The sequence below is a fragment of the Astyanax mexicanus genome, chromosome 15 (assembly GCF_023375975.1).
Source record: "Astyanax mexicanus isolate ESR-SI-001 chromosome 15, AstMex3_surface, whole genome shotgun sequence".
Classification (NCBI taxonomy): domain Eukaryota; kingdom Metazoa; phylum Chordata; class Actinopteri; order Characiformes; family Acestrorhamphidae; genus Astyanax; species Astyanax mexicanus.
In genome coordinates, this window is record NC_064422.1 from 12,638,914 (window position 1) to 12,665,000 (window position 26,087).

Here is a 26,087-nt window from a genome sequence, read left to right on the forward strand (position 1 = left end):
GGTGGAGGAAAGAAGAAGAAGAACGAGTGGTTATGAAAGAAAGAAAGAAAGAAAGAAAGAAAGAACATAAAAAGTGAAGAAAAGACATCACACATTGTAAAAAAAAGCAAATACTGAAAAAGGAACAAAGAAGGACATACATAAATAGAAAAAGACAAATATTAGGAAAGATGAGGAGAGATGAGAGTAAGGAGAGATAAAGAACAGTTGTAAAAGAAGAAAGGTAAAAAGAAGAATGGCAAGAAAGTGAAAGAACAATTATACAAGAAAAGAAAGAAGAAACAGTCAAAAGAATTAAAGGAAGACATACAAGATTAAAGAAAGACAAAAAGAAAGAAGCAACGATTGTAAGGGAAAAAAAGAAAGTGACTGAAAGTATGAGAAAGGCAGAGAGACATAGAGAAAGTGATATAGAGTGAGAGAGAGAGTGAGAGAGAGAGAGAGAGAGAGAGAGACAGACAGAGAAGCCTGGGAAGAGTAACCTTAGCGCTGATTATGACAGCGGTCCTCCTGAATCTATTTGTGTTTATATCTGTGGTCAAAGTGAATGGAGGGGGGTTTAGAGTGAAAGAACGAGAGAGCGAGAGAGTAAGAGAGCGAGAGAGAGAAAGGAGGGAGAGAGAGAGGAGGAGAGAGCTGGGGAGCCGGGCGCTCGTCTGTGAATGAGGGCAGGAAAATGATCCAGTAAAGCTATTGGTTAAGATAAGAGGGTTTACTATAGAGCTGAACTTCTTTATTTACTCTTTTTAACCTCTTCAATTACTCTCAGTCCTTTAAAGATCACTTTCAGACCTGCTCCTCTGTGAAGAGTCTCTCTCTCTCTCTCTTTACCCCTCTTTTTCTCCATCACCTCTTTCTCTTTCTCTCTCTTTCTCTCTCGTCTGCCACCTAAGTACTGTCACTAATCACATCATAATGATTCTGCCCCTCTGGTCAGATGGAAGAAGAAAGAAAGAGAGAGAGAGAGAGGGCAGTGCTGGAAGTTGTATTAATTATCCTGCGCTGGCCGGACTTATCATTTTATCGCTGATTTGTTCTCCTCGTCGTTCTCAGCCTGAGATAAAAGTGAGAGCAAGAGCCTCCGGTCGTCTGTAGAAGACGGAGGGCGGAATATCGTGACGGAGGGAGGGAGAACGAGCGAGAGAGGCGTGTAGGGAGGGCCTCCGACGCGAAATTAAACACGTCTGCTTTCGTTTTTACTCTCGCTCCCTCTCTTTGACAAAACCAAAATAGCGTGTGCTGTAATTGATAACTGCCTTGTCCAATTATTTTGCACATAACAATACACAGCGGCCCCTCTCTCGCGCTTTAGCCGTGTTGTAATTAGCTATGCTAATATCCCTTTTATTGGCCTTAATATTGCCCAACGCCTCGCTGCCGTCCAAGGGCCACCAGGGCCCCTTGTCCTGTCAGGAACGCTGATTATTGAGAAGGATAGCTTTAATCAAACCTAATTGCAGTTAATTTTTTTCCTTTTTTTCCCTCCTCCCGCGCCTGCTCTCGCTCTCTCTCTCTTTCTCTAACTCTCTCAACTGCCAGCATCTAATGCGAACGACTCCTTGATATTCCATTAAATTACACTTTAACTGCCTCCTTTGTTTCTGGTAGTCTCGCTTTGTACTACAACTTCTGCAGGCAGAGTGAGAGAAACAGAGAGAGAGAGAGAGAGAAACAGAGAGAGAGACAGAGAGAGAAGAGAGAGAGAGAGAGAGAGAGAGAGAGAGAGAGAGAGAGAGAGAGAGAGAGAGAGAGAGAGAGAGAGAATTTGGTAGTGGTAAGTGAATAAAAAAGTGAGAACAAGTGATATATTGATATATCTGTAGTTTTTTATACTTGTGTAAGTTCTAAACAACTGAAGGGCTAAAGAGAGAAAGGAGAAAGAAAGAGAGACAATGAGAAAAAGAGAGAGAGAAAGAGAGGGAAAGAGAGAGAGAGAAAGAAAGACAAAGAGAGAAAGAGAGATTGAGTTTGGTAGTGGTAAGTGAAGAAAAGAAGTGAGAACAAGTAATAAATACAACAACTGTGCTAAAGGGAGAAAGTGAGAGAGAAAGAAAGAGAGAGAGAGGAAGTGAGAACAAGTGATATATAGATAGATCTGTAGTTTCTTATGCTTGTAAAAGTTCTAAAAAACTAAAGGGAGAAAGAGAGAAAGAAAGAGAGATAGAAAGAATGAGTTTGGTAAGTTCGGTAAGGGAAGAAAGGAAGTGAGAACAAGTGATAGATAGATAGATAGATAGATAGATAGATAGATAGATAGATAGATAGATAGATAGATAGATAGATAGATAGATAGATAGATAGATAGATAGATAGATATACTTTATTACAGTCTAACTACATCTACATAGTTTCTTATACTTGTGTACGTTCTAAACAACTGAAGGGCTAAAGGCAGAAAAAGAAACAGAGAGTAAAAGAAAGATAGAGAGAAAGAAAGAGAGAAAGAGAAGGAGAGAGAGAGAAGGAGAGAGAGAGAGAGAGAAGTAAGCAATGTGGGGTCATAATTGCTCACCCGCTCACAAAGGAGCAATTTCCCGGATCCCGTGTAGAATTGAAACGGCTGTAATTCGTCTGGTATTATGGGGAGGCTGTGGACGGCGGGTCGGGATGATTTTCATTAGATAGCAGAGCAGCTTTGCTTAATCAACTACTGAGAACTGAGCAGACACCATGCAAACACACACACACACACACACTCATACAGCTGTAATGAGGGACTCATTGTGTGTGTGTGTGTGTGTGTGTATATCTGAATGTTTTAGTATAAATATTATTTATAATGAAAGACACGTCTGGTAGTGATGCAGGTTGTGTTGAGCTCTCTGGGTTCTGCTGAGATCTTCAGCACCTCGTGTTAATGTCAGTATTGGGGATTGTTCTGACAGTGACGGTGTGTGTGTGCTTGTGTGTGTGTGTATGAGCGAGAGAGAGGAAGTGTGTGTGTGTGTTGTGTTGTTTGTGTTTGGATCGTATTTATGGTTTTATGAACTGCCTCAGGGTCTCTTTTCCTGCATTTGTCTTTTTATGACAGTGCCTCTTTTTTCCTGCTGAATGACAAATTTTATGCTTAATTATTTTTTTTTCTACGTTCAGAGTGACGAGAACATGAAAGCGAGCAGCAGTGTGTGTGTGTGTTTATGTTTTTGTTCAACATTTTATGACAAAATGTCCTAATTACGAGAACTAGAGAGAAAGAAAAACTGATATATACACACAAAATCTCACAAAGTTAAAGAGAGTAGTTTGAGAAATGTACAAAAAAATACTTTCAATACTAATTTAAGGGTCTTTAGTGGATATGTAGCAACTATTGCTGATATAGATGTGCAAATGCACATATATAGCTTGTCTATTCCATGAAACAAACTACTGACAATAGAATAGGACTCTGGAAGGATGAACCTATTGACATCCACCATTTCTAAAGCAAAATATGGGCTATGGGGGCATAAAAAAAAAAAACAAAATTGAGCTTTGGAGAAGTGGAGCTGACTAAGTATGTTCTCTGGAATGAAAATGGAGCTCCATCCAGTAATTTTTGGGTTGATTTTGGGAGTTAGAGAAGAGGTGGAGTGATGATTATCCAACTTATCCTGAGCTTTCTAATACTCTTCTGTCATTTCAAAGGACTATAGAGACAGATACTCCAATAAAAAGTGGAATAAACTCCTTTATAATAGCCTTTATACCTTAAAAGAAGCAGTGAATGATCAGGTCTAACAATATTTTATCATATACTGTAGATATAATAAACCTTCTCAACTAAACATATTTAATTTCGAGCTTTTCTTAGAATTAAGTAGATTTTCTATTGGTCCATTTAGTAAAAAATTTGATTGCAATGTAAAGAAACAACTCCTAGATTCATGTTATGTCAAAAAAACATAACACATTCAAACGTATCATTATTACATCATTATAAACTATATATAACTATGTGTATATATGTGTGTGTGTGTGTTTGTGTAAAGTTGTTTGCTAGCTGTCTGGCAGTAAAATAGAGATAGAGAGATAGAGATGGATAGAAAGAGAGAAAGAGAGAGAGATAAAAAGAGAGAGAGAGATAAAAGGAGAGAGAGAAATAGAGAGAGAGAGAATGAGGCTCATGTATCAGCTGTGATTTGGCCTGATACCTGCTGTGGAAACATTACGGCTCTGTGGGGAAATAAGGACAGTGTCCGAGAATTACAGCCCATAATACTCATCCCCGTGTGTCCGAACACACACACAGGCCTGCGCACACACACACACACACACACACACACACACCCTGTACACAATTAAAGCAGAGGTGGACGAGCTTTTACAGCCCTCCGGACAGCAGCGCCGGGTCCGCCGACGACATTATGAACTTTATTTTTCACAGCCCTGAATTTTTCTGACAGCCGGCAAGGCCAGCTTTTCTCTTTCCCATCGTTTTCATTCTCCTTTAAGCTTCCTTTCTGTCCTCTCTCCATCTTTCTGACCATTTATCTCTATCATACACACTCTCTCTTTTCCTCTCTCTACCTCTCTCTCTCTCTCTCTCTCTCTCTCTTCCCTTCTCTCTCTCTCTCTCTCTCTCTCTCTCTCTCTCGTCCTTCTGTCAGGACTGAAAGGCCAGAATGTAAACAGATGAGGCTCGGTAGTGCCGGGGTGCTCAGGGTTACGGGTGTCATTTCACATTGTGATTTATGGCTCTGGCCGGGGTCTCGTCGGGGAGAGCGAGGTGCAGAAAGCTGGGCCCGGACCCCCCGCCGCCTGTTTGCCCACGGCCGCCGCCGCCGCCGTACATGTGTTAACTCCGAGCGCCTCGCCATGCAATCAGCAATGCATGACACCTCGGCCTGCGAGCAGCAGCTGCACACTAACCTGACGCTCGGAGAGACGAGTGTGTGTGTGTGGGGTGTGTGTGTGTGTGTGTGTGGGGGGTGTTTGGGAGGCCACAGGCAAATATTTGTGTGCATGGACATCCATATGTAGGGCTACGGCTATAATAACAGCTATAACCGCTGCTGCTGGACGGCCCTTAGCTCCTCATGCTGTGCTGATGTGGCACTGTTTGCACGCATGTATGAGTGTGATAAGATTGCACGTTCAAGAGGAAGATGGATGATCACAAGCAATCAAACCAACCAAGCTGAACTGCTTCAATTTTTTTGCACCAGGAGTAAAGCAGCATAAAGTTATCCAAAAGCAGTGTGTAAGACTGGTGGAGTCCTTTTTAGCTATTTTTAGACATTCTGCAAATAAATATTTCTTCTCATGGACTAAGCAATACAACTTTTGCCATTCTTTGGCATCCAAAATATTAAGAAAACAAGCTAAAAGTTTGTGCTTAAAATCAAAAGTCTATGAACATAAATCTATATATTAATGTATAATTAATATTTAATAACTCTTACACACCTGAAATAGGATTATAACACATGTAAAACATGTAACTAGTCTTATATTAGTGTGAAAAACTTTCTCTGACCATTTCTCTGCTCCAGATTTTATGCCAACAACATTTTCAGGAATTTATTGATTAAACCTTTATATTTACTACTATATTTAAATGTTCAATTGTTATTGTAAGTGTCCTAAGTACTTTATCACAATGTATGCTGTTAATAAAAAAGGGGATTAAGGCTGGAGTTGTTCTTTTCCACACTCTAAAGCATATATATATATATATATATATATATATATATATATATATATATATATATATATATATATATATATATATATATATATATATATATATATATATATATATATGCTATATAACATTATAATAACCATGTAATTACATAGTTACATAGTTAATAGTTGTATAATTTAGACACAGTGTAGAAAAGACCAAAAATAACAACTCTAAAGGGTTGAGGAGTAAAATTTATGGAGAGAAGGCGAGAGTAGAGATAGTCTAAGCCTCTTCTCTCCTCCGTAATCCCTCTCTTCTCGACTCCCCCTGTTTGGACGCCTCTTAAAGCGATGAGAAGAGATGAGAAGTGATGAGAAGTGATGAGACCAGGAGCCGGACGAGAGCGAGAGATTGAGAGGATCCACTTGTTCCACACTTGTTCTTTCACACAGGGCATTAGTGGGCTTAGGTGTTTGGGCGTATGGGTGTGTGCTCACATGTGTGTGTGTGTGTGTGTGTGTTTTGCTGCCCAGTGGGACCCACCCTGACTCTCACACACACATGACATTTGCCGAGCAGATTAGGTGGGTTGTAATTTGTGCTGTAATTGCTGGCCGCTGCTGGCCTCGCACTAATTGTGCGACGGGGCTGGAAGTTTTTGCTCTCACCTTGTTAAGTGTTCCAGCATCTCCCGATGATGAGGGGGCTCAGGTGCGCTCGTTTTGCCTGGCTTTAATTACAGGGTGGAGCTCCAGAAGAGAAAGAGGAGGGAGGGGAGAGATAGAGGAGGTGGAGGGGGGGGGCAAAATATCGGCCTACTTCCTGTTAGTGTGGACAGATGGGTTCTAAGGGGAATTGTGGGATTTGTATGCATCAGACGGACAGACAGAGCATTCTGAGAGACATCCGCTGGGAGGCTTCTGAACAAAACACTGATCGTCATTACTCTGTGTGTGTGTGTGTGTGTGATCAGTGTGTGTTTGTGAGAGTGTTGTGAGCGAGTGTTTGTTTTTGCACTTTTTAAGACAAAAATGACCTAATTTGTCTAACACTTTGTTAGATATAGACAAAAGTAGAACAGACACAATAGCAGAACCACACAAAATGCTCCTTGTAAATGATGAAGATTTATTTTTGTAGAACTAAATATGATAGGAGTTGGATTTAATAGAAAAATCATGAAGTATCTCCTCTATATGTGTAATAACATATTTATTACACACATATTACTGTAATATACTTGGCATATTAGCCTACATATTTAATAGTTATATTGTGGGATTTGAATTACATATATACAGTATACTATGCTATAACTATAGCATAACACAACACTTAATAATTATATCATATTTTTGTATTTATGTTTATTTGCGTTTATTTTGTAATATTCAAAAGTTTGGACACCCTTAACAAATGACTTTGATTTTCCACATTTTCTGAGTCTAAATAGGTATAAACCTCTTACCTTAAGTTGTAAGTTGTAGCACATTTAATGTAATATATGTATATATTTTATTTTTGTTCCAACATAACAGATCAAATCAATTAAACTATACCTATATAAAACTGATGACACAAATTATGATTGCAAACCAAATGTAGGTGTGTCGCTATGCATTTATGTATTCATGCATATGCATTTTACCTCTACAATACAGTCTAATATATATATATATATATATATATATATATATATATATATATATATATATATATATATATATATATATAAACAAATGTAAATGAATCCAAAGGTGTCTATGCACCTATACACATGTGTGTGTTTGTGTATGTATGTGTGTGTGTGTGTCAGTCTAAGGCTCGGTGTTTAAGTGTTTGTGCCGTTACCTTTACGACTGGCAGCTTTACAACTTGTGCAGTTGCCTTTTACAACTTGTGGAGTTTTCCCCTCAGCTGGGAAGGAGTTGTGAAGTCCATATTTATATTCTCTGTCTTATTGATCTGAGCTCTGTGTATTTGGAGTTTGTAAGAGAGGGTGTGTGTGTGTGTGTGTGTGTTCAGTGTGTGTTCAGTGTGTGTTCGCTGTGGGATTGATTGTCTAACCTGGACTTTTTTCCTTCTGTGATCTCTTATAGATTCTTTTTGAAATTCTTCCTCAAGTGCAATCAAAACTGCCTGAAGAATGCAGGCAACCCACGAGACATGCGCCGGTTCCAGGTGAGCATTTCTCTCTTTTTACACACTAACACACACACTCTCTCTCTCTCTCTTTCTCTCAATTTCTACCTCTCTCTCTCTTTTGCTCTCTCTCTCTCTCTCTCTCTCTCTCTCTCTCTCTCTCTCTCTCTCTCTACCTTTCTCTCTCACACACATACAGATAGAGGTAGAGATAGAGATAGAGAGGGAGATCATCCTGTAGTAAAGATGAGCTCCAGCTCTTTGTATGGCCGGTATGATGGAAGCAGGTGAAGCAGGTGAAGCAGGTGGATGGGCGGTATACTGCGGGAGATTTCCTCTCTTGGGGGTAAAAAACTATAATTCACCTGCTGTCGGATCTTTCTCTTCACTCTTCACTGCTCTAAAGACACTCCTACCCTCTACCAGCAACCATACAAATCACTACACTGCATGTACGGCGTGCCTACATAAGCCTTTCATAACAAAAAACATGCATAAATACTCCTTAAATCATTATTACAGTCTTATTACAGGACCACATAACATAAAAACACAGTTTTTAGTCAGAATTATGGCAGCAATGGTAACTTACACAATAATAATAGTCCTAATTAATGTTTACATACAATAGATTTATGTCAGCCTTGATTTTATGAAACATCATTTTTTTTCAGAAAAAGAAAGATCCCATTTAATGCTGATTTATTTAATTGTGTCTAATAACTATTGATGTGTAATTACACATTAATAACCTGCATTCTTAATTTAAGAACAATGCCATTTATAGTTTATATACTACTCTAAATAAAGTGTATTTAATACATTGTGTGTAGTTACATTAACATACATTAACAACCCATGTAATAATAGTGGTGTCCCACTTATTTTTATTAAATGTCTCATAAATATAATATATTTAATGAGTATGTAACTACACACTAATAACCCCTGCAAAAGCATAAATCATTATAAAGTGGGACCTTAAATTGCATGTGTTTATTGCATTCAAAATCATTCAAAAGCTAAGAGTTGTATCAATGCTAGTGCATGGGATATTAATCTGTAATTAAACACTTAGTAGCAACGATTGCTCTAAAATTGATCAAATTAACCCAAAAGCCTATATTTTACATAAATGATCCCCCTCCCAAAAAAAATTATACCCAATCCGAGCTTATTATATAGAAGCATATAACATTATGCTACGTTTGCATGTGTTTATTGCATTCAAAATCGTTCAAAAGCTAAACGTATTGCTCTACAATTGATCAAATGAACCCAAAAATGTGCATTTTAAATAATTTATACCCCAAAAAAACATTATGCCTAATCCAAGCTTATAATATAAACGTATCTGATTAATCTGTAATCAAACAGTTGCGATACAATTGATCAAATTAACGCAAAAGCCAACATTTTAAGTAATTAATACACCCCAAAAAATTATGCCCAATCCAAGCTTATGATATAAACATATCCAAGCATCTCACTGAGTGATGCTGAGTGGTACAGAGAGACAGCAGCCTTGGCTCCAGTTAGCTGTGTCTACCAGGGTGGAGCTGATGAGTGTGTCTCTATATACACTGGGGTTATATAGACGTATAGAAGGGGGAAGTGCCTTGAGCGGGGCGTCAGCGGTGGGCTTTTCATTTTTCATGCGGCAGAGGGTCAGTGGATGATATTGATCCATGCGTCCAGAGCAGAAGGTCAGAGCCGGAGTGAGAGGAAGTGTCCTTTCTGTCTCCACCGCGACTAAAAGAAACATCCGTCACCACTGATGTGCCACCACACAATAGGATACGACCAGTGGAATCTCTCTCTCTCTTTCTCTCTCTCTCTCCTTCTCTCTCTCTCTCTCTCTCTCTCTCTCTCTAATCTCCTCTCCTCCCTGAAGGTTTAAGTGGTCTTAACAGAGCGTCAGGGCCCTCAGCAGTGTTTCCTCAGGAGCTGCCTCAGCACCTCCAGCTCTGCGAGAGAGGAGACGACACCAGATCCATACTTACAAGCTTTCGCAATCCAGAGAGAGAACCAAAACAGGTTCTAAATAGTGCATGAAAGGGTTCTGTTATATTCTTTTTCGGAGCTGTACAAAACAAATTCAACAGAGTCATGGAGAAAAAAGAACTGTTGAACCAGTAACCAAGACCCAATTAAACATCTCCATAAATGTCTCCTTAATGACCTTCGTCCTCGTTTCTACTGGTAAAGCTCAGATCTTACTGTTCCCGTTCTTTAAGGAGGTTCTTTAAGGACAAAAGCTTGTCTAGTGCCATTTAGAGAAGTTTAGAAGCCAATGGAATAGGCTTGGAAGAAACTCTATGAAACTATTGGCACCATTGCTTTGAGTTGTGGAGCATTGAACGTATGTTCTCTGGAATGATGGTGCTCCATCCAATAAGTTTTGGGTTGCCAGATGCCATCAGATTACCATTTATAAACATTAGCATCCACTATGCTGTCAACTGTAGGTGGTAATGCCTTCCTAGGTCTTTTCACAATACATAGTATACAAAAATTAAGGATTGACGAATGTTAAATGCCTGCTCTTTATTTCAAGCTTCACTTAAATGTTAATTATTCCAATTATTACAATTATTCACGTCACCTTTCTAGTGTTCAACCTCACTCATACTGTAAGATAGCACCTCACAAGTTATACAGTAATGGGAATTCCCAAGCCGTCCCCTCAGGTAACACGTCCTGAATCATTCATATACTGCTTTTCCATGACTTCCATCCAGAAGGGGTAGCGAAAGCAGCGCGAGAGAGCGGAGCTGTCTGCGCGAGTGGGGTTCTGTCTCTTATCCTGAAGGCTCCCTGTTTAACTAAATGCCATCTCCAGAATAAATTTCTCACATGTTCCGTCCAGCGAGATTCCCGTGGCAAGGTCATGCTTTCTGTGTTCCTCTCTTCCCCTCTCCTGTTCCTCTCTTCCTCATCCCTCGCTCCAGCAGCTGGGGGCCAGAGCATGGCCTATCCATCATCCTTACACACAGAGAGAGAGAGAAAACGAGAGAGAGAGAGAGAGAGAGAGAGAGAGAGAGAGAGAGAAAGAGAGGCTAGCTAGGAGCTAGGGATTGCTATCAAAATTAGCATCAGTCTCTTTCCCTCTCTCTCTCGCTCTCTCTCTCTTTTCTATTTCGCTTTCTCAGTCCATTCAGCTTCCTCTCATCCCTCCATTCAAATGCTAAGCGCCTCCTCCTCCTCCTCCTCAGATCACTCTTAAGTGCTTTAGTACGAGGCGCGATTGTGTGGTAAATAGATAAAAAAAAACAAAAAAACACAGAAAAGCACTGGCTAATTCGAACCCCGCTAATTTGCTAAAGCGCTTCTTTTCCATTTTTTTCTTTCATTTTTTTAAAGAGGCCTCCTTCCCTCAGAGCGCCGGCTCCCACCCACCGCCGCTAATGAGAGAAAACAGCTAATCAATATATCAATAGATCAATGCAGATGGGCTAGTGTTAGCGCGAGGGCCGCGGGCAGCGTTTTGAGAGACTGTTAACGGCTGAAAGAGCAGACGAGTGCCTCTTCTCTTTTCTCTCTGTTCACCTAAGTGCCAGATTAATGTCTAATTGGCCCCGGGCTTTGTAAAAAAAAAAAAAAAAAGGCCTGGCTGTTATAGAATTGCGGCCCCTGTTTGAGCGACAGGTATTTGATGGGCCCTCTTGAATGTAGTGTCTTTATCTAAACTACACACACACACACACACACACAAAGACACACACATGAGTGTATTCTTTAAGTGGAAACAACCTCTTTTGTACAGAGGTTAATTGTAGCTCTCCAATGAGAAATCGTATCTGCTTTATATTAAATGATTCAAGGATTCAAGGAGGTTTTATTGTCATTCACATCACATGTGGTACATGAGGTGTAACGAAATTGTGATCTCATGGTCCAGTTTACACCCAAAGACCAACTGTTAAAATATATACATATATATGTATGTATTAGAAAAATAAAATAGAATAAAAATAAAACAGAATAAAATAGATATCAAGATAAAAACACACAAACAAATCATTGCATTGATTCCTCTCTTTTTTGTGTGTGAAATACAGTCCTACCACAGTTAGCTCCATAAATATTAAACAATAACATTAAATACATTGTTAAACTTAATTTGGCTACTATATTGTTTAAGAGAGAGGGGGCAGTGGATGAGGTGTTGGAACATTATATACATTATTATAGAAAATAATGTATGACACTTATGCATTGTATCATGCATGCACTCGTAGATCATAGATTAAGTAATTAAGGCATTACCACCCACAGTGGACACAGTGCAGTGGATGGTAATGATCGTGACCGGCGACTTCTGGCTAGAAATGTCCATGCATACAGATTTTAGCTGACTCTAGCAGACTATAGAAGAAATCAAATCCACATTGCATGATGCAGGATGTAGGATGCAGGATATGCAACACTTTTATCCCACAGGTCAGTGCAGCATTATTTAGCTTCTTCTAATGGATGTGGCAAAAGTCATGGGACACAATAATAGTTTCGTGTGTGTGTGAACTGACACACTTTCCAGCATTGGAAATAAAGCTTACACAGCGCACAGTGGAGAAAGAAGGAAAGTGTACACAAACAAACAAAGCCAAGAAGAAACAACAGTGTGTGTGTGTGTGTGTGTGTGTATGTGTGTGTGTATATAAGTGTGTGTGTGTGTGTGTGTTTGCATTTGTTTTGTGTGGGCTTGACTGCGTTTCAGTGTGTGTGTCCAAAAAATCCTGCTGATCAGAAGCATAACATAGCAAGGGCTCATCTGCTAACTGGGACAATGTAACACACACACACACACACACACACACACACACACACACACACACACACACACACACACACACTCAGTTCTTGCCCTAATGTTGAGTCTGCCACTATAAGTGGAACAGCCTTTGTTATGTTGTGTTGCGCACAAACAAGGCCACTACAAAGGCACGACAGAGCGTCTGATAGAAAGCCTTGGGAGAGGCCCACTGTTCTTCTCAGCTCCAAATGACTCTGAATGGCTTCTGTTTAACGTCTCAAGAACACACACACACACACACACACACTCATATACACACACACCACTCAAACCCTAAAGGCTTGTATGTGGAACAAGATGCTTCAGATCACATCACACAAAAGTCATAACTACTGTATACCACTCACTCACTGACTCACTGACTCACTCATTAGTGTTATAGTGTTATAGTCAGTTCTTCAGTTCTTCAAGTTCTTCTAGAGCAACTCAGATGCTTTAAAGTCTGTTATATGTGTTATAAGTGTTATATTTGATAGAAATGTGTTTATTAGCATTATATTTATCCACAAGTATTGAGTACAACTCAACTCAACACTTATGCATCCCATAAAATCATAGAATCACAGTTATACTACAACACATTGCTTATTATTCCATTTCAACTACTGTAATTACAGAATAATTAGCACATATATATCATTTTTTTAAATAAAGATTTTTTTTACAGTTATTTCTTTGGTAGGTCAATTGACTTCACACTAACAGAAGCATCAGTATCAGTATCATCTTTATTTTTAAGATTTTTTTTAAGTGTCCCAATCTTGTCCCAATAAGATTTATCTCTTTTAAAGTGACTAACGCTGATCCCTCTCTCCGCAGGTCGTTATATCGACAACAGTTAACGTGGACGGTCACGTGTTGGCCGTTTCGGACAACATGTTCGTCCACAACAACTCCAAACACGGGCGCCGAGCTCGGCGTCTCGACCCCTCTGAAGGTACGGCCCCTCCTTATCTGGAGAATGGTAGGCACATTTTACATGACATTATTATTATTTGCAGCGCTTCTCCTTCTTCTTTCCACTTTTCTCTCTCTTCTTCTTCTCCTTCTTCTTCTTCTTCTTTTTCCTTTCGTTTGGCCACCTTCCCATCCTCTTCTTTCCGCTGTAGGTAGAGGCACTAGTGTAGAGTAGTGTAAAGAAGAGTAGAGTACAGTAGAGGTGAATGGAGACTATTTAGTGTAAAAATCATTCACCTAAAAAAGTTGGTGAACTTTAGTTTTGTCATTTAGTCACTTCCTTCCTTACATTTTTCTCTTCATACTTTCTTCACACGTCATTCACTTTTAGAGCACATGGGTTAGTTTTCATTCTCCTGTGTTGCTATCTGCTTCCTCTAGCTATTGTTTTGTTATTATTATTATTATTATTATTATATATTTTTATTATTATTACATATGTGATTGGTGTCACTGATCATGAATGATGTTGGGCCACGGTTTTTGATGATTTTGGATGTTTTTATGGTAGAAAAGTTGAACATAGAGTTGTGGAAAAAAAGGGTTGTTTTGTGGTTGTAGTGATGTGCTGTATTTTTAGAATCGAAGACTCAAATTTTGAGTAAAATGTCGAATGTTGGATTACTCTTTTTCTATATTATAATTTCACTGGAAATTACAGATAAGTACAGAAACAATACAATATATAGGAATATATAGAGTCCTAAATCAGCTAAATTAATTCTGTAGTATTGGGTCAGTTCTTTAACAAAAAAATATATAAATTTCAAATCAGTTTCATATCTATTTATAAGTTATAGTATATAAAAAAAATGGCAGGAAACTTTGTATTTATAGTACAATCATTTCATGATTTCAAGAAAAGCTCTTCAAAACTTGCAGAGAAACCAATTGATTGATGTTAATGTAATAATATTATTTTTTTTAAGATTTCTACTTTTATATCCTGTAAAGTTTTGTGTCACAGTTTAGGCTGTATAACACAGACAGAACTGGTGTAAATTGTGTGTAAACTGAATAGAGCACGGGTAATGGAAGCACTTAGTGCTGCTAGTTTGTTAATCTAATAAATAATCAGTGTAATAAAAAGACTCAGTGTAGAGAGTAGAGTCACTGCCGGAGTGCTTTAGTTATCTCTGGGCGAAGAAGCCGTGCAAACAGCATGGTGTTACGGGCCGCACATGCTTAAAAAAAAACATAACATTTGTATTTTCTTTGTTTTAATTATTCGGTAATTACCATATCAACTAACCCAGTAATGTATAATGAAGCAACCAAAAGGATATTAATCCCCTCACTCCACACGAGGCAAAGAACGCTAAGTTATTTGTTTTTAGGGTCTTTTTTTGTTCTTTTATTAATGACAGGGGCAGAATGAAAATAAAGTAATTGAGCGTGTGCGCCCTGAGCGCTGCAGCCGTTTGGCCCCCGTGACGTGTTGTTTGTCTCTTCTGCGCTGGGTTTGATGGTAGGTGTGTTTTGCTTAGCAACCGCCTTTAATTAGGAGAGCAATTAAGAAGGTTCAGGCCTCTCCCCTCGCCTCACTACATCCCGAGGGAGAGAAAGAGAGAGAGAGAGAGAGAAAACGAAAGAGAGAGAGCACAAGAGTGGGAAAGGCCCAGCCCTTACACCGTTGGGGCTACCAGCCTTCAAAGCCCAATTTGCAGCGCTTTCTTTTATTGCACTTCTAGAATTAGTTTTTGCGTATGTAAGAGAGGTTTTATTACCTTGATACTGATAAATATATATATATATATATATATATATATTGCAAAACAGGAAAAAAAACAAAAAAAGAAATCCTACCCCACTTTATATAAAGTCTCTTTAATAGCTGTGTTATTAATAACATTAACAACATTGATGTAACAATGATGCAACAATGCAAACGTTGTAATGCAAATCTAACTAATGACTGATTCATTAATTAGTATTCAGTCTTATATATGGATAAAATATTGAAAGTTGCAGCTTAAAAACAGTGTAAATAGTTCTATTATGTGATTATGTGAATATATAGGGCAATCAATGCCCTGTATGCTTTTTTTGTAACATAGTATATAACGATATAGTAACGATAGTAGTTGTAATTACATTGTTATTACATGATATTTAATGTGTAATAGGGCAGTTTTTAGCTTTTTGGGTGGAAAATCTTATTTATCAGATTTTTTTTCCCACTTTATCTGACTCAATATAAAAGCTAAAAATATAAAAAGTGATAAAGCGATGTTCAGACAAATATTAAAAGAAAAAAGTCATTATTCTTTAAAAAAAAAAAAAAAATATATATATATATATATATATATATATATATATATATATATATATATATATATTTATATAAATAAAACATCTCCACACACTGTCACACAGACCCCATTTCCTTTCACACCATTTAGCTACCTGGGGTTTCAGCCGCCCCAGACGTCAAATTTGGGCTGAGCAGATATTGCCACTAGCCTCCTAATAAGGGGCTTTAAGAGCGGACTGGGAACAGTTATACCACCGAGGAGTGGAGAAGATCTGACTTTGGACTTATGACTGTCATTCAGAGTGAGCTCACACTTTCAGCCCAACTCTGCAATTACTGCCGCTAATTTCACTGAAATATTACCAAGGCCTGCTCGATGCATCACTTCAACAATTTTTTTAGTGCTTTTTAAGAATAGTACCAATCAAAAAATGGGCATTTATGGATCAGAAGACACAAATAATATAATGCACAAAAATCATATAACCTATATATACTGTATTTTCTTATCTGGTTTGAGGGTTGTGTGGTTTGTGATGTACCTACCTGGTCCTGAAATACTGTAATACCATCCGTACACACACTCGAGTTCAGAGTTATAGCATTGAGACGGGGTGTTCGAGATTAGAAACACATTTCTGTGATAAGTGATAAGTGCAGAGAGATAGCACAAGAAAGAGAGAGAGAGGAAGAGAGAAAGAGAGAGAGTATGATAGACTGAGAGAGTGTGAAAAAAATAGAGAGAGCGATGCTCAGCCTCCTCTCTTCCCCTAACGCTCTTATCTAATCATCTAATACGGGCTAATGTTCTCAGACAGTGAATTTACTCTGCCTTCTGATCTTCAAGTAAAAGTAATTCCCGTGCTGCCGCCCCTGCGGACGCTACCCCCCCCTGTCAAACCACGCCGACCACCCTCTCACACACACCTGCTCTCAGCTACCTGTCCAACCAGGAGAGCAGAAACACCTCATATATATATATATATATATATATATATATATATATATATATATATATATAGGGGTGTCCAGCATATTTAATACATATACATGTAGACACACATGACCCTGAAATTACATATACATACAGTATATACAGTAAGAATCTAAGAGACTAAACTAAACTCATGTTTTCTAGTAACATTCTACTGTATATGTATGCACATTAACTACAAATATGTTGAAAGGAGCAATAGAATTTATCCAAAATTACTTGGAATTTATTTTTTTTTACATTGACCTCCATAAAAAGCTTTAAAAAAATCTGCTTTGATTAAAGTTATCCATATTATGTCAAAAATGACTCAACTAAGTAGAGCAAATTAATCAGAAAAAACATCAAGAACTTTGAAAGTATTCTCAAGTGTGGTCACAAAGACAATCAAAAACATTATGATGAAAGTGGCACTCATCAGGAACGCCCCAAGTAAAGGAAGAGCAAGAGCTTCCTCTGTAGTACGTGATAAGTTTATCAGAGTTATCATCCTCAGAAACCGCAAGTTAACAAACAGCTCCCCAGATAACACAGAGTATTTTGGTTTGTATAGTACGCATAATACTTATATTACTTACATTACTTATATTATATTATAATATATTAATATTTCCAAAGTCACATACTTCAAACCACATGTGTGGAATAGATCATAGACCTACAACTCTTGCAAGAATCACATCCTACATTTAGTGCATTATAGGAAACTGTTAAATAAATATAGAAATATTTGTATTTAAGTTAAATATATGAGTTAATTATTATTATTATTATTTTTACAAGCATGTCAGTCAGTGACCCCATTTCTTCAGTGCAGCATATTTATTTATTGAATGACTCATTCAATTTAAACGGGATATTTTATATATTTTATTTTATTGCTGGAAATAAACACACACACATATATAAACACAAACACAACTAAATACACACATCCTATACCACACACACCACACACACAGTCTCACAGTCTTCAGTCCATAAAAGAACCACTTTGCGATATTACTGTGTATCACTGATTATACTGGAACACATTTATAGATTTGCATAGGAAGAGACTGAACCAATAAAGCCCAATAACGAGAGAGAGAGAGAGAGAGAGAGAGAGAGAAGGAAGGAAGGAGAGAGAGAGAAGAGTATCTGAGAGTGAGATAGTAGAGTGAGATAGTATTAAGTAAGACTCTCTCTCTCTCTCTCTCTCTCTCTCTCTCTTTTTCTCTCTCTTTCTCCACTGTGTGTGGAAGGCCTGCAGCTTCAGCTCCATTTGCATACCAAGTGGCGGTAATGTTGTTAGGTTTATGCAATAAAGACAAGCGGATCGCGTCTGCAGGGCTGTAGCCTGTTAAAGGGGCCAGATGGGCAACACACACACACACACACACACACACACATACACACACACACACGCTCCCACACACACACACACGAGCGAGGTACAGCTCTAATCCCATCAGCGCCGGGATCAGCCTGCCATCTGGCCGTCCCCGCCACTATCGCGCCGCGTTTGTGCCGCCGGCCCAACAAAGAGAGGCAGCAGCAGGCAGGACGGGACCTGTTCGAGTGCTTCAATATTGGGGGAGACGGAGGAAGGTGACAAACACACACACACACACACTTATACACACTCACACACTCAAGAAACACAACAGCAGCAGCCATGTTGCCATGGAAGAGGCTGCGTTTCTGATTAGAGCGTCACACCAGGAAAACAATACACATGGGAAGGCGGCAGGAGGCCAGAACACACACACACTCACATATACACGCACACACAAACCCCAAAACACACTAACACTCTCTCACACACACACACACAAACACACACACAGACACACAAACACAAAACCCAACGGGATGCCCAGGAGAGGTGGAAGGAAAAGCCAGTGATTTTCTCGAAGTGTGACATATGTGGTTGAGATGGGTTTGCGCTGGCGAATCACACACACACACACACAGATACAGATCATGTGTGTGGTCTTGAAGAATATCATAAAAAAAATCAAACGACTAACAAGAAGCACTTAACACGGTCAAAAACGCAAAAAGCCCCTGCTTAAAGTGCTTCTAACTAAAATGCAAAACTGCTAGAACACTGCTAAAACAAATTAACAGTACGTAGTGTTCCCATAGCTTGTTTCAGTGCTAAAAAGTGCAATACTGCTATAAATACATATAAAAACAATATTCCTCTGCCTTAAAAACACATACTCGTTTCTCCTCCGAAAACCAAATAGCTTGTCCCCTTGCTAAAACGTGCTAAAAGTGTTTTCCTCATGCAAAATCATAGCTTATGGACACTGTTCTCTTGCTAAAATGTGCTCCAAATATGCATACTCCTAGTGATCGCTGAAATAGAGCAGAACTTTACTAGTTGTTTAGCTTTTACTCTACTCAATCCCCCAAGACCAAGACCACGCACTGCCAATCTATGCACATGACCAAGACTTCCAAACACCAGGACTATCAGTTGGCATTTAAACCCTAAACTTTCAATAACTCTAACCAGAGGTTGGTACTTGGTCATTTTTGAAATATATGACTGTTCCAAATACTGATCAAATGCACATGATATTTCATACAGCACAGCCGTCCTTTGACTCTGGGACACACAGATAATATCTGGTGTGTTGGCAATTCCTGAAAAAACTTCAAATGGTACATTGAACCACTCAGATTGAACTTTGGAATGTTTAAAAACCAGTTCATTTCTTGAATGTGGAAGCTGAGCAGCTATCAGGTCTACAAGTCTGTCATGTCGGGCAACATACAAGCCTTTAAGAGAACTACAGCCATTCAGTGTATGTGCCACAGACTCCAGGTGCTGCATTGAACTGTGCAGCATACAGAAGGGTGAGTGGCTAGATGGATACCAAAGTATCCATGCTTGCTTGCTTGCTAAAAAGTGCTCTCCTGTTCTAAAGCCCTCCTCTCGCTGCCTCTTCCTGATCTTCCTGTGTTGAACTTGGCCTGCGCTCCTGCTCTCCCTCCCGTCTCCATCATCTGCTGGAGCACATTGAGCGTGCAGCATTAGATCACTAGTGCAGGCGGTTTCTGTGTGTGTGTGTGTGTGTGTAATTCGCTTTGCTATGCCTTCCCATTCAACACATGTTACCCCACTACATGTGCATTGAAAGTGTATGCAAATGCAGCGTGGCAGAAGGGAGAGGGGCTGGCAGCTTGCAGTCTTTTTCTCTAGCTCTCTCTCTTTTTCTCTACCTCTAACTCTCTCTCTCTCCCTCTCTCTCTCTCTCTCTCTCTCTCTCTCTCTTTCTCTTCCTCTACCTCTACCTCTCTTTCTCTCGCTCTCTCTCATCAGGGGGAGTCATTGCAAATTCCGAGGCAATGTGCAGTGGTCTCTGGCCGCAGCTGCTAGTCGGCCCCTCCTGTGGGTCACACACACACACACACACCACTCTCTCTCACACACACACATGCATGCACACACACACACACTTATGCATACACACACACACACACTTACGCATACACACACACAAACACACACACAGAGGGCCCTCCCCCGTCCCTCCCTAATGCTCACCTACACAAAGTAAAATTGTTTACTGTAATTTTTGGTGAATGATTTGCTGTAATTGGAAGTGTTGATGAAGGTCAGTCCCTTTGAGGAGCCGCGTCTGTCTTTAGAGACTCCATCCGCTTTCAAGCGCTCTGCCTGCAATTAAGAAAAGCAAATGTCACTCGCAAGCCTCAGAAATGAAAATTTGTATGAACTTATTAGCATGAAGTCAACAGCTCTAGTTAAGGGCAAGCTCCCTGTGTGTGAGAGTGTGTGTATGTAAGAGTGTGTGTGTGTGTGTGTGTGTGTGTGTGTGTGTGTGTCTAAGCTAGTGTGTGTGTGTGTGTGAGCGCTCAGGGCCTCTGCTGCTCTGGGAGATGTGAGAGGAATGAGCAAATACAACCTCCACTAGTCCAACATTAAGGCAAACAAAGAGAGGTGCCTTGTCTGGCCTGTTCTACACAACAATACCTAATGGTGATTAACTAGGCCTGGCTGTGCGGCCCACAGACAGACAGGGCACGCGAGAGAGAGAGAGAGAGAGAGAGAGAGAGAGAGAGAGAGAGAGAGAGAGAGAGAGAGAGAGAGTAGAGAAGTAGAGAATAAAAGAGAGAGAGAGAGAGAGAGAGAGAGAGAGAGAGACACTTGAACCTGCCCACACAAACGGTTTAGCTACAGATCTTATCATCCTCTTATCATCACACTCAAACTTAACAATTACAAACTTAATTTAAAGGAAATAGGAAATAACTAGAATAAAAACATATACACATGTATATAAAGCATAAAATCTAAAAAAAAACATATTAATATTTTTTTTAATATTAAGTTATTCATAGTCGTTTTTATCACTTTTAATTTGTGTAACTTGGGTCACGCAAACCCTACCAAACTCTACCAAACCCATACCATTTCTCTCCTTTCTTTCAGTTGTAAAATTTAGCTTATTTTACAATCTCAATAATTTGCACATTTATACAGTGCAGTGTATAACCTCCTCAGATTGTGTTTTATATATTTTTGCCCCGCCCATTTATGCTAAAGTTATATAATATATAATATTTGGTGGAATAACCCTGGTTGGTTTTTAATCACAGTTTTTCTTAATGCATCTTCGCATCATGTTCTTTCTCCTCCACCAGTCTTACACACTGCTTTTGGATAACTTGATGCTGCTTTACTCCTGGTGCAAAAATTCATTCAAGCAGTTCAGTTTGGTGGTTTGATGGCTTGTGATCATCCATCTTTTAACCTCTTGATTATATTCCAGAGGTGTTCAATTTGGTAAAATCAGATTTGTTATCAATTCTGTGTTGATAACAGCGATTAAGTCATTATGATAAGAAATTCTAACATACACACCATGTAAAAGTTCAAAGCTCAAAGTTGATTTTCCTCACTATTCATTTATACTGTTATCATCCTATTTTGTTTCTAATCTAATGTCAGATTGAAGCAATATAACTGCACTCAATCAGAGAGAATGGGTGAGGGTGGATGATGTCATCTCAGAGGGTCCGTGGTGATTTGTTGCTGAAAGGGTTTTTACAGGAAGACCCAGAATCTCCGGTGCATTATAAACTGACCCGCTGAGAGCCGGAGAGCGAGGGGGCACCGTCCTCTCCTCCCACCCCGACAATAACCCAGACATAGGAGAGAGAGAGGGAACGGGGGATAGAAAGAGGAATAAAAAGTGACAGAGCGGGAGAGATAGTGTAGAGAGATGAGAGGATGAGAGAACGAGAGCTGGATGCCGTACGTCTTTACTGCGGTGTGTGTTTGAGACTTGCTGTGCGGGGGCCAGAGGGGGTCTGTCTGTCACGCAGTGGGGAAGGAGGGATGATGAAAGAGTGGAGGGATGGGACAGCTGTAGAGGTGGCCCTTCACGCTGTGGATAGCAGAAATGTTGCTAGGTGGGGCAATGAATCAGGCAACATGGGAACGGGCTGATTGGTTCAATTCAAATTGAATATCATTATGCTGAAACAGAGGTCATCAGAGGTTTGATTGTAGTGATGAATGGTGAATTTCACGTTAGCTTGGTATTATAAGTTACATTACCTCTACATTCATACAATACAGCTGTTTTGCAACAGTCTGTTATATCTGTTATTTTATTATATAATTGCTGCTGTGCAAAAAACCCTTACATTGCCATTTTGGTTATGATTCACTTTGTGACATAATGTGAATCAGGCAGTTTTTAAACTCAGCTAAAGTAGTATAGACTGAATAGAAAGTTTCTGAATCGTTAATAGTAGACACAGATTGATTTATTGTAGACACCAAATGATTTATTGCACATACTGAATCATTTCTTGTAGATACAAAATGATTTATTATATGAATCAACCCAATCAATTATTGTGGATACAGTATCATTCCTAGAAGACACTGAAGTGAATCTTGTAGATGTCTTGTAGATACAGCATAATTCATACTAGACACTGAAGTGAATCAATTCATACTAGATACTGAAGTGAATCATTTCTTGTAGATACAGCATAATTCATACTAGACACTGAAGTGAATCATTTCTTGTAGATACAGCATAATTCATACTAGACACTAAAGTGAATCAATTCATACTAGACACTGAAGTGAATCAATTCATACTAAATACTGAATTGTATCATTCCTCGTATTCCTTATAGCATAAATCATACTAGAAACTGAATCATTGAGTCAATTCTTGATCATCCGTAACAGTATTGTGGGTACTGAATCGTTTATTTTATATATTGAATCATTTAAACATGTAAACAATGAATCAAATATACTGCAGATACAACACAATTCATAATTCTAGACAGTGAAGTGAATCATTTATTGTAGTTACAGCATAATTCATACTAGAGAGTGAAGTGAATCATTTAGTGTCAATCCTGGATCATCAGTGACAGTATTGAGGATACTGAATCATTTATTGTAGACACTGAATCAACTATACTGCGTCAGGTACAGCATCATTTATACTAAGTAATGAATCATTTACTGTAGACACTACTGTAGAAACTGGATCCTGAATCATTTATTAGTTCGTCCCACATCATTTACGTATTATAGAATATACTCCAAATCATTAACTAATGAGTTAGTGTATATATTCTACAATACATCATTTCAGAAGTGAATCTTAAAGCCAAAAGGAACTATCTAGGAACTGTGTACTGTATATATATACTGTATAGTGTATATGTTTGAGAGTAGGTGTTACTTTCAGTGTTACCTCATGGGAACTGGAAAGTGATGAAGGAGAGAGAGCAGGTTGGAAGTTCTGTGGCTGTGGAGGCTCGACCCAATTAGTGTACACACACACACACCAGTGAAAGTGTGTGTGTTTGTGTGTTGAGTCAAAATCAGCTTTCCTACAGTGCTGAGACCTTTTGATTGGCCGCTGTCAGATGTGTGAGGACTGGGCGAAGGTGTGGAGGTGTTTGTTTGCCACCGGTACTCCGGCCTTAATCACCAGTGATGGATCCACCCCGGCGCTGAGTAGAGCCAGTGGTGCGGCAGAACCGGCTCTGGTTCTCCCGGCCAGACGTTCACCGGAGCTTCTAATGGGTGCTTTAGGAAAGCAGAGCTGAGCTGATGTATAGCTGTGCCCTTTTGTTTCCGCGTGGCCCAAATCATTCATGTTTTGTCTGAATTTGAGTTTAATTGTCCCTTGGTGAGGGAGTCAGTGTGAGTTCTCCCTCTCTAAGTGTGTGTGTGTGTGTATGAGTGTGTACGAGTGTCTGTGTGTGAGAAAGAGTGTGTGTACAATAAAGCACGGTGCTGAGCGGTGTGTTTTCTCTCCTGTCATAAGCAGCTACCCCGTGCATAAAGGCCATTAGCCCCAGTGAAGGCTGGACTACAGGCGGAGCCACGGTCATCCTCATCGGGGACAACTTCTTCGACGGCCTGCAGGTCGTGTTCGGCACCATGCTCGTATGGAGTGAGGTGAGCAATGCTGCGGAATTACCTGTATTTTGTAGTTTTTCACTTGTTTTGTGTATTTTTGATTCACGGTTTGTGTTATTTGTGTCTATTTTGCCTTAGTTGTGCACATTTGGTCAAAAAACTTTGGTCAAAGTTTTAAATAAGTGATAATAAAAGTTTAAATAAGTAGTTTGCTCATTTGGTATATGAGGTGATATCTGATTGACAAGCTTTGTGAAATGAATTTGTGGGATTGTGTATTTATATGTTAAACTTGCCCATAAAAATGTTTGATTCAGCTCACTAAAAAATAACTCCAAATCTCACTTTCTTACCCAAAGAAAGATCAAACATCCAGTATTTTCAGTGTTTTCTGTAAATATATTAAAATTACAAACAGGCAAATAAATGACATAGTTAAAAAAATATGTACATACATTTTTGGTAAAACCTAAAATATGATAAAATAAAGAGTATTTATTAGACATTTCTAAAACATTGGAATTCTTGCTACTCATGCTATGATAACATGTCATTTCAATAGGCCATAGTTATACCCACTGGGACAACTGACCAAAATGTATTTTGTGTAATTATTTTTTTCTGTTTTGCATGGTAAAAATCTTTTTTAAAAATAATAAGAAATTTGCAAAAATGAAGCATTAGATTTAGGTTATATTTAGGACAAAGCCAGAGAGGGAATTACCAGCCTAGTTAATATGTTCAGCTATTAATATGTTAATATTAATCTGCGTCTGAATAAAAGTTTTTTTTTTTTCATATTATTGTATGATTATTGTATGTATTGTATTGTTTTAGAGTCCTGTACAAATATGTAAAATATCCTTAAATATTGTTTATACTTTAATTTTTTTTTTACAGTATGTATCAGACACATGCTACATGCTACATGCTAATCAGCTTTACAGTCAATATAAACAACACTTAAGGCTTGCATGGCTGTGCTCTTTGTTTTATTAATGAACTGATTAAGTGATGAAATGCTGACTTAATGAAGTCGTGTCACGTATATACAGTATATATCTTACTCAGGCCTCCTAAAAGCAAATCAGTGTGTGTTTGTTTGTTATTTTATTATTAGGATTGTTATTATTATTTTTATATATATATTCCGTTTAATCACAGGAGTAGATAAGGACTGAAGTAAACGGAGCATGCTAAGCAGCCCGGTATCCACTGGGGCTTTGGCTGCATTCGGCTCAGAACCGCGCACTCCAGCAAAACAATCAAGCAATTAGGAGTGAAATGTCTGCAAGAGGGAAATTAAAAAAAAAACGAAACAGTAGGAGAAAGATGGAGAGCAGGGAAAGAGAGCCATGTGGTGGTGATTTTACCCAGCCTTACGCCCCCTGGCTTTTCCTGAAGTCAGCCTAAGCCAAGCTCCATTTGCTGGCAGGGAGAAAAATGTATGTGTATGAGAGGGGGGCTATACTGCTGACAGGCTAATTTAGCATCAGAGTAGCAATTGTGTTTAGTCGCTAACATGGTTAGCATGTGTTAGCAGAGAGTGTGTGATGGCAGGCTAAGCGCTAACTGTTTTGTGCCCTGCTGGTTCCTGGCAGCTGATAACGCCCCACGCCATCCGCGTGCAGACCCCTCCCAGACACATCCCGGGGGTGGTGGAGGTCACCCTGTCCTATAAGTCCAAGCAGTTCTGCAAAGGAGCACCAGGACGATTCGTCTACACCGGTGAGTGCCAACGGAAACGCTTCTCAGCTCTTTAAGATTCGCCAGTTTCTTTATTCTGTCTTATTCTGATTGGTAGAATATAGGGATGGGCTGATTGAGAGTGAATAGTGATGTAGTATCAACGTATCAACAATGCTATATAAAAATATTTTTAAAATTATAATA

The 26,087-nt window shown here is 39.1% G+C and overlaps 1 protein-coding gene across 19 annotated transcripts in view; it reads left to right on the plus strand.

Moving 5' to 3' along the window:
- Nucleotides 1-26,087, plus strand: part of ebf3a (EBF transcription factor 3a) — a 140,513-nt gene that overhangs the window by 76,542 nt on the left and 37,884 nt on the right. For 9 of the 19 annotated variants that reach the window (XM_022669083.2, XM_022669093.2, XM_022669098.2 and 6 more), the window contains exons 8-11: nt 7,711-7,792; nt 13,389-13,533; nt 24,100-24,233; nt 25,796-25,922. In XM_022669083.2, coding sequence (XP_022524804.1) covers nt 7,711-7,792; nt 13,389-13,533; nt 24,100-24,233; nt 25,796-25,922 — 488 coding nt within the window. The remainder of the gene's footprint in view (nt 1-7,710; nt 7,793-13,388; nt 13,534-24,099; nt 24,234-25,795; nt 25,923-26,087) is intronic. The other 10 variants (XM_022669089.2, XM_022669091.2, XM_022669095.2 and 7 more) reach the window with 3 other exon arrangements.